The 10,213-nt window shown below is 46.6% G+C and overlaps 1 protein-coding gene across 1 annotated transcript; it reads right to left on the reverse strand.

Moving 5' to 3' along the window:
* Nucleotides 1-4,223: 4,223 nt before the first annotated feature.
* Nucleotides 4,224-6,824, reverse strand: LOC123100666 (ervatamin-B-like). The gene is made up of 4 exons (XM_044522556.1): nucleotides 6,652-6,824; nucleotides 6,514-6,566; nucleotides 5,235-5,401; nucleotides 4,224-5,013 (listed from the first exon to the last, which is right to left on the reverse strand). Exons 1-4 carry the CDS (start codon nucleotides 6,766-6,768, stop codon nucleotides 4,427-4,429), a joined length of 924 nt encoding a protein of 307 aa, XP_044378491.1. The 5' UTR covers nucleotides 6,769-6,824; the 3' UTR covers nucleotides 4,224-4,426.
* Nucleotides 6,825-10,213: the final 3,389 nt, after the last annotated feature.

A 10,213-nucleotide genomic window follows, 5' to 3' on the forward strand; every position in this document is an offset into this window, starting at 1 on the left:
CGATTTCAGCATCGCGAAGAGCTCGGGAATTACTTTCGTCATCCCTTGCATACTATAGTTCATCACGAAGTTCTACTAACTTGGTGATGGTGACTAGAGAATTCTGTCAATCACTATTTTATCTGGAAGATTAACTCCCACTTGATTCAAGCGATTGTAGTACCCAGACAATCTGAGCACATGCTCACTGCTTGAGCTATTCTCCTCCATCTTTTAGCTATAGAACTTGTTGGAGACTTCATATCTCTCAACTCGGGTATTTGCTTGAAATATTAACTTCAACTCCAGGAACATCTCATATGGTCCATGACGTTCAAAACGTCTTTGAAGTCCCGATTATAAGCCGTTAATCATGGTGCACTAAACTATCAAGTAGTCGTCATATTGAGCTAGCCAAACGTTCATAACGTCTGCATCTACTCCTGCAATAGGTCTGTCACCTAGCGGTGCATCAAGGACATAATTCTTCTGTGCAGCAATGAGGATAATCCTCAGATCACGGATCCAATCCACATCATTGCTACTAATATCTTTCAACATAATTTTTCTCTAGGAACATATCAAAATAAACATAGGGAAGCAACAACGCGAGCTATTGATCTACAACATAATTTGCAAAATACTATCAGGACTAAGTTCATGATAAATTTAAGTTCAATTAATCATATTACTTAAGAACTCCGACTTAGATAGACATCCCTCTAATCTTCTAAGTGATCACGTGATCCATATCAACTAAACCATGTCCGATCATCACGTGAGATGGAGTAGTTTCAATGGTGAACATCACTATGTTGATCATATCTACTATATGATTCACGCTCGACCTTTCGGTCTCCGTGTTCCGAGGCCATATCTGTTATATGCTAGGCTCGTCAAGCTTAACCTGAGTATTCCGCGTGTGCAACTGTTTTGCACCTGTTGTATTTGAACGTAGAGCCTATCACACCCGATCATCACGTGGTGTCTCAGCACGAAGAACTTTCGCAACGGTGCATACTCAGGGAGAACACTTATACTTTGATAATTTAGTGAGGGATCATCTTATAATGCTACCGTCAATCAAAGCAAGATAAAATGCATAAAAGATAAACATCACATGCAATCAATATAAGTGATATGATATGGCCATCATCATCTTGTGCTTGTGATCTCCATCTCCGAAGCACCGTCATGATCACCATCGTCACCGGCAACACACCTTGACCTCCATCGTAGCATCGTTGTCGTCTCGCCAATCTTATGCTTCTACGACTATCGCTACCGCTTAGTGATAAAGTAAAGCATTACAGGGCGATTGCATTGCATACAATAAAGCGACAACCATATGGCTCCTGCCAGTTGCCGATAACTCGGTTACAAAACATGATCATCTCATACAATAAATTTAGCATCATGCTTTGACCATATCACATCACAACATGCCCTGCAAAAACAAGTTAGACGTCCTCTACTTTGTTGTTGCAAATTTTGTGGCTGCTACGGGCTTAGCAAGAACCGTTCTTACCTACGCATCAAAACCACAACGATAGTTTGTCAAGTTGGTGCTGTTTTAACCTTCGCAAGGACCGGGCGTAGCCACACTCGGTTCAACTAAAGTTGGAGAAACTGACACCCGCCAGCCACCTATGTGCAAAGTACGTCGGTAGAACCAGTCTCGCGTAAGCGTACGCGTAATGTCAGTCCGGGCCGCTTCATCCAACAATACCGCCGAACCAAAGTATGACATGCTGGTAAGCAGTATAACTTATATCGCCCACAACTCACTTGTGTTCTACTCGTGCATATGACATCTACGCATAAAACCAGGCTCGGATGCCACTGTTGGGGAACGTAGTAATTTCAAAAATTTCCTACGCACACACAGGATCATGGTGATGCATAGCAACGAGAGGGGAGAGTGTTGTCCACGTACCCTCGTAGACCGAAAGCGGAAGCGTTAGCACAACGCGGTTGATGTAGTCGTACGTCTTCACGATCCGACCGATCAAGTACCGAACGCACGGCACCTCCGAGTTCAGCACACGTTCAGCTCGATGACGTCCCTCGAACTCCGATCCAGCCGAGCTTTGAGGGAGAGTTTCGTCAGCACGACGGCGTGGTGACGATGATGATGTTCTACCGACGCAGAGCTTCGCCTAAGCACCGCTATGATATTATCGAGGTGGATTATGGTGGAGGGGGGCACCGCACACGGCTAAGAGATCAATAGATCAATTGTTGTGTCTTTGGGGTGCCCCCTGCCCCTGTATATAAAGGAGCAAGGGGGGAGGCGGCCGGCCTAGGAGGAGGGCGCGCCAAGGGGGGAGTCCTACTCCCACCGGGAGTAGGACTCCTCCTTTCCTTGTTGGAGTAGGAGAAGGGAAGGGAGAAGGAGAAGGAAGGAAGGGGGCGCCCCCCTCCCTAGTCCAATTCGGACTAGTCCATGGGGAGGGGTGGGGCCACCCTTTGGGGCCTTTCTCTCCTTTCCCGTATGGCCCATTAAGGCCCAATACGAATTCCCGTAACTCTCCGGTACTCCGAAAAATACCCGAATCACTCGAAACCTTTCCGATGTCCGAATATAGTTGTCCAATATATCGATCTTTACGTCTCGACCATTTCGAGACTCCTCGTCATGTCCCTGATCTCATCTGGGACTCCGAACTACCTTCGGTACATCAAACACATAAACTCATAATATAACCGTCATCGAAACTTTAAGCGTGCGGACCCTACAGGTTCGAGAACAATGTAGACATGACCGAGACACGTCTCCGGTCAATAACCAATAGCGGAACCTGGATGCTCATATTGGCTCCCACATATTCTACGAAGATCTTTATCGGTCAAACCGCATAACAACATACGTTGTTCCCTTTGTCATCGGTATGTTACTTGCCCGAGATTCGATCGTCGGTATCTCAATACCTAGTTCAATCTCGTTACCGGTAAGTCTCTTTACTCGTTCTGTAATACATCATCCCGCAACTAACTCATTAGTTGCAATGCTTGCAAGGCTTAAGTGATGTGCATTACCGAGTGGGCCCAGAGATACCTCTCCGACAATCGGAGTGATAAATCCTAATCTCGAAATACGCCAACCCAACAAGTACCTTTGGAGACACCTGTAGAGCACCTTTATAATCACCCGGTTACGTTGTGACGTTTGGTAGCACACAAAGTGTTCCTCCGGTAAACGGGAGTTGCATAATCTCATAGTCATAGGAACATGTATAAGTCATGAAGAAAGCAATAGCAACATACTAAACGATCGAGTGCTAAGCTAACGGAATGGGTCAAGTCAATCACATCATTCTTCTAATGATGTGATCCCGTTAATCAAATAACAACTCTTTGTCCATGGTTAGGAAACATAACCATCTTTGATTAACGAGCTAGTCAAGTAGAGGCATACTAGTGACACTCTGTTTGTCTATGTATTCACACATGTATCATGTTTCCGGTTAATACAATTCTAGCATGAATAATAAACATTTATCATGATATAAGGAAATAAATAATAACTTTATTATTGCCTCTAGAGCATATTTCCTTCACTTTGTAGCAAAACCCTTCAAGAATCTGATATTTACGTGCAAGTCCAAGAGCATCGTTGTCACCCATAGATCTCAGATCCAACGGCTTGCGGGAGCCCGTATCATGGTAACACGTAAGCTCTTGTATCACTTGATATTTCCCATATTTAAGGATTTGATGCTATATGCACTCGATGACGATGATCGGCTACTTGTAAAGCGTGATAGCGTTTGCCATGTTCATGTTGTCTGGTGGTTGTCTTGCCGCAAACTGACTAAATGACGTGTATTCTCAGCTATTAGCAGGGACGAACACAGACAAAAATCATGTGATGCTAGCAAGCCTCAGTGACCAGACCATACAAAGCCAACAACTGTAGATGAATCGTTCTGTCGATCTTAATTTACGTTATCCAAGTTATATCAATGATACCGATTTGCATGCTATCGTGTTTGCCATGCGCACCCATGTGGCCCCGCCGCTGCCGCCTGCCGAGCCGATCCCCGCCCCATCTACCATCATCCTCTACCTCCGCTCGAGAGGAACCATCGACGACGCCCCTGCAAGGTCACTTTCCTCCACCGTTGCCAGGGTTCGGGCGCACATCAATTTCACAAGAGAAAGGATGAAGCACCAATTATTTCACCAGCAAAACATCAACATTGATTAGATAAGTATCACAAAGTGGTACAATCCGACGACGCAAGTCCTTCAGAATACAGCTCGACTTGACAGGCAAGAGGTTCATGAAGGATTAGATATAAAATCAAATGTGGCATATGTTATCACAAGAAAAATCATATGGCAATGAGATAGAGTTTCACTATCAGAGTATAACAAAAAAGTTAAGATCCTAGGCAGAGGAGGGACGCATAAATTTCACAAACTACGGTCCAACCAAGATATGTCAGATATTAAGCACTGGATATAGTCCTGGCTCCATAAACATACCCAAGACACCTCGCTTGTCAGCAACATGCCTGCGGATCCTCCCAAACCCACCCTCGCCCCAACCATCTCCCCATGAGTTCTTGAAGCGCCAATACTTAACGCCGCTGGGATCCGTGCCATAACCAACAATCAAGACATTATGCATGTTAGTTCTTGTTGGCAAGGCTTCATAGTCCATGATGCCCCCTTTGTAATTATCAAGATAAATTGTGCCCTGTAAACTGACAATCACGGGCTGCCTCGCTACTGCTTTCTCTAGAGCCTCCTCGGTCCAGTAGACAAACCGAAAGCCTGATATCCTTGCTGCTACTGGTTTGTCCTTCTTGCAAATACCTCTCCGAGCCCGGTATGGGTAGGAGGATTCGCTCGAGAGTCCATTCCTTTGTATATACCGGAGAGCGCGAAGAGAGAAACCACCCCAGCAGCCACTGTTGCTGTAATCACAGTCAATGAGCTCTTGAACTGACAGGGAGATCTTCTGCGAGGTTTTCAGGATGTGTATTGCTTCCACTGAGGCTGCAGCCGCCATCGCCCAACAACAGCCTACGACAAATATAAGTGTTTTTCTTTTTTGCGAATAGACAAATATACAAGTTAAGGTGGTGTAAGGGGATCATGTGCTAGAATGCAAATATAAGTTGGCCTTGTCAACTGCCATGCATAATTAAGCTACACCTGCACGCAGCTAGGAATAAACCAGGATCTACTATGGAACAATTTAAAACACATGCTGCAACAGAAAATAAGCTCGAGACACTACGTACCACAACTTTTTTGGTTCCTCACAACCGGAGAGACAACACCAGCTTCGACCCAGTCAATCCTCGACGGGCGGGTGGACTTCTCAGCATGCTCTTCAACCTTCTTCATATACCAAAGTCCAAGACCAACGCAGCATGCAGGTATTGCCATCACGTACGTCCTGGGGTCCCTGGAAAAATGATGGAACACACTGTGTAACCACAAACCCTTCAATGCAGGCCCTCCCGAGAAACTTTCTTAGCATTCACTCAGGAGTATGATTTGACAACAAATGAAGAAATCTTCGGCGCACCAGGCATTAAGAACATTGCAACATGATTTATGACTGCATGTCGGTTGCGGATAAATTCCAACTACAAATATTTTTTCGAAGGAATTTCATCAAGAAAGCAGGGTGCTCCCGCGATTTCATAAAGAAGAATATAGTTGGCTCGGTTTATAAGGAAAACTACGCCAAAAACCATACAGGTGATTATAATTGATTAAGGGACGATCAGGCAAAAAACTCAACCACGAGCAAAAAAAATAGAAAAGGAAAAAAGGAAACAATAAAGCCGCCGCCAGCCATCTCGACCTCCCACCTACTCTCCCGCTACGCAAGAGGAGTGAGCAGGATCTGCGGAGACGTCTTCAAGAAGGAAAAATGACGTCTGCAGGCGCCGTCGCCGCTAGCATCGATACCCGTCAACTAGTAAAGCTTCCGCCTAGAAACCACCATACTAGTGGAGAGGAGGAACCCTTCGACGAGAACTCCCAAGGAAGATGGTGCCACCGCGCTATCATCGCGATAGTTGATCCCCATAAAATACAAGGCTTTCGCCCAGATCTCTATGCCCCTCCACCTCACCAAGCCCCGGGGAAGGGGCCCAACCATTGCCAGTGGTAACCGGGAGCCACCCAACGGGCGTCTGTAGACCATGCCTGCCGGATCCGAGAGTACACCAGTAACAAGGAGACAAGTCGCCTACATGCAGTCACCACCACGCCCACACTCCGCAGCCACCACCCACCAGGCCCTCCGTGCCACCACAGGTTTTGAGGGGTTTCAAAAGGTTGATGCACATTGAGTTCATAAGCATTAACATATTTTAAAAAATCTACATCTGCTCCCAAAATCGCATTGTCATGCTACAAACTTGAACAGTGTCGTATGCTGTAGGAATTCATACGAGTACTATATTCTAGTATCTTGCTGAAGAAACATGGTGCATGCATCTTTACTTTGTCAACCATAAGATATTAACCTGAATGACCTGACGCAATGTTAACAGACTCGTTTACCTGCTAAAGAAGCCAACGCGACGGCCAGAAGTATCCCCAAGATTCCTCTTAGACTGCAATTTGAGCGCGAGAAAAGGTTCAGTTTTGTCTTATCACGCACACGCACTAACAGGAGTGCGAATTAAGCGAGAGGCGTACGTGTAGGTGTCGCAGCCTAGGTCCGGCCGGCGTCGAGCCCGACGGCGCGCCGGCCGCCGCGGACCGGCGCAGCAGGGTCCTCCCCACCGTGCCAAAGCCAAACGCCCGACGAAACATGCATGCCGAGGAGCACTGCAGGAGGAGGATTGGGCCGATCGAACCGGAACACACGATCCGCCGTGCTCGAGTAGGACTCCCTCTATTTGACGCTCGATGCGTCAAATAGATGGGTTAACGCACAGGAGACCCTCCGTGGCCCGGCAGCTATCTTGTTGGACACAACTACAAATCCTACGTCAACTTTTCACCACGACAAATCAAAAGTTGTAGGTGACAATTTATGTTTCCCGAACAACCGAGAGTCCCTATGTGCCGCGCGTGTGCGTCAAAACAAGCCAGCTTAAAAGCTGGATAACAGTGGCACCATAAAACGCATCTCGTCCCCCGCGTCGCCTCTGGCGACTCGGGCGGAGCCCTCGTCCGCGCCGCCGGGCCGCCCCCTCGCCCCCCTCCCTCCCCTCGCCGTCGCCGGAGGAGGCTGCCGGGCTAAGCCCGGGCGGCGGACGGCGCCGGCGGGGTCTTCCCCTTCCTCTTCCTCTCGTCCGTCGGCGGTAGGAGGCGGTGGCGGATCTGGAGCCTCTGCGACGGCGGCTTCCGTGGTGGTGGCTCGAGCTGGCGGTGCGGCGCGCGGCTTCTGCGGCGGCGTCAACGTGGTCGTGCCTTGCGGTGTGGTTCGAGCCCAGCGACCGCGGTGCTCCCCTCCCCATCCTTCGATGTGACTCCGGCCACATCTGACGGCGGAGGTCTGTGCGTCGCGCGAGGCTGCGGCTTCCCGGCGGCGTCTCTGCCTGCCGGCCATATCGCAGCGAGGCCCGGAGCGAGGTCTCCGATCTGGTCAGGCCCTCCCTTGCCTCTGGATCTGGTGATGTGGGCTCCGGACCAATGGGCCTGGTCAGGCTCCTTTGGTGGTGATGTCGTCGGCGGTGGTGGGCTGTGGTTGCCGAGGCGGCAGCCCCGGGTTAGGTGGTGGCGGCTTCGGCCAGGGGGCGGAGCGCTTCTGGACGCGGCGGATCGAGGGGTCCCGTGGCTAGATTGGAGCCGGCCTCGGCAGGGGTGGTGGTTCGTGGGCGGCGGTCGGTGGTGGCGGGTCGGCACATCTCCGGGAGAAATCCTTGCTCCGGTCTTCGCCGGAGCCGGCGACGGCGGCGCCCGCGGTTGCCGCAGTCTTTCTTGGAAGCATCGTCGTGGAGGTGCTCCACCTTCTCCCCACGGCTTGGGCTCCGGAGGGAAACCTCAGATCCGTTGGATCGGGCGATGGAGGCGTCTTCGCGTCTTTCTCCTTCTTGGGGGCATCGTCTCGGAGCCAGCTACGACTGAGAGTCTGGAGGATGATGGCATCTTCGCCGTCGATGGCGGCATCTTCGCCGCTTGGTTTGCTGAGGCTGAGGCGGGGCACTGGTTTTTGTTTGGCAACGATGTTGGCGTTGAGAGGAGCTTGGGTCACGGCGTGGTCTTCGGTAGTCGGTTCTTCCCGGCGTGTCCGAGGTGCTCTTCCGTGGTTGCTGGGTTGCTTTGAAGTCGGAGCTGCGTTGGAGCGAGTCCAGTGGTGACGATGACAGACATTCGGTGACCGTTTGCGGTGGGCATGGTCGGCGCAAGTCCTGCTTATTTCCCTTGTGTTGCTCGTCGTCAAAGCGGAGCCGTCGGTTGCTTGCGCGTGTGGCCATCTGTTGGCATGTGCCGTCGTGGCGTGTTCCATGTCGGTGGCCAGGTTGACCGGTGGTGCCCATGTCATGTGGGTTGTGATGTATCGGTTTTAGCCCGGTTTTCCGTCAATTAACCGGGTAATTCTCTTCGTCTTAATCAATGAAAATGGCAAGTCTTTTGCCTCGTTTCAAAAAAAAAAAAACAAGCCAGCTTCGCTGAAGGCTGGGGCGGGTCTGGGCTGGCCCATTTGGAGTAACAAGCTTGTGACACGTAAAAAGATCACAAAAGCTATGAGAAAAGTGGGAATCGAACTCGCGAGCTACTTCTCGTTAAACAGAGACGCTATCCAGTTAAGCTAATGACTTCTAGTCTAGATTAACGGTGCGAGCGTTTAACTATGGAACTTCTATTGAAAAACAATCAAAACAAAGTACATTAATCATTTTGTAATATCCATTGATCATTTCGTAAATATATGTTGAACATTTTCTTATTATACGATGAACATTTTGAAGAATACATGATGAACTTTTTGTATTATACTCATATGATAAAAATTTTTGAGAAAAATAAGAATATGTGCATTGAACAATTTTCTAAAAAAATGCAATGAACATTTTTGTAATATATGTTGAACAATTCTCGAATACACATCGAACATTTGTGTGATATACACTGAACAAATTTCGAAAACATAGTGAACATTTATATTTGGTGAACAATTACTAATATACGATGAACATTTTTATAAATAGAGGAAAAAACAAGCAAAATGAAAAAAAAAGAGAAACAGAAACAGCAAAAAAACAGAACAAAAGAAGAAACACGAAAGCGACTCTGGGCCGGCCCAAAGTGGGGCGTGGGGTGGTCGCCCTTCAGCGAAGCGATGCCCTTTTGACGCTCACGAGCGTCAAATAGGAATTACCCCCTCAACCCCCCAGAAGAAAAAATATGCTTGCCTAGGATGGCAAATTTAGTTGGTAAGCATGGCAAATCCGCCTAAATTCATTTTTTGCCAGAAAATTACCATGGTTGTAAACTAAATTTGTCATTCTCGCACCAACATAAATTGTCATAAAAAATGTTAGATTTGTCATGCTTAAAAATCTGACATCAGTTTTACTCACGTCTGCGTTTCACTTCGGTTTTATTTTTATAATGGACGGAATATTTTTGTAAAATCTGAATATTTATCAATAACACGAATATTCCATTGTAAAGTATGTTTACATTTTCTAAATTATATGAGCATCCTAATGGCCAGTTATTTTTGAAAGATTGCACGAAGGAATTTTGATATGCGTAAAAAAATTCAAAATAGCATTAATAAACATTTATTAAATATGTCCATCATCTATTAAAGAAATCTTCACCATATACTTAAAAAATGTTTGCCGCGTGTTTTAAAACATTCACCGAGTATCTGAAGAAAAATCGTGTATACGAAATAATGTTCACCAAGTATTTATGAGATTTTTCTAAATTATATGATCATTTTTGGAAAAACAAATAGGTGAACATATTTTTAGAATTGGTCACCTTGTTTAAAATTGTTCATCATTTATTAGAAAAAATCTCCGGTCAAAAAATATGAATTTTAAAATAATTAATAAAAATGTTATTGTATATTTTTTTAAATATTGAATTTAAAATATGTTCATGTAATTTTATAAAAAACACGGAATTAAAAAACATGATTTTCGAAATGTTCACATTTTTAAGAAATATTTGTGAAATAGAAAACCATAAAATAAAGAAAAAAACTACACCGTCCCAAAATAATTGTCGTCGATTTAGTACAACTTTATACTAATTTTGTACTAAATCAGTGACACTCAGTTTAGGACAGAGGGAC

This window comes from Triticum aestivum, chromosome 4D (assembly GCF_018294505.1).
Source record: "Triticum aestivum cultivar Chinese Spring chromosome 4D, IWGSC CS RefSeq v2.1, whole genome shotgun sequence".
In the NCBI taxonomy this organism is placed as follows: Eukaryota; Viridiplantae; Streptophyta; class Magnoliopsida; order Poales; family Poaceae; genus Triticum; species Triticum aestivum.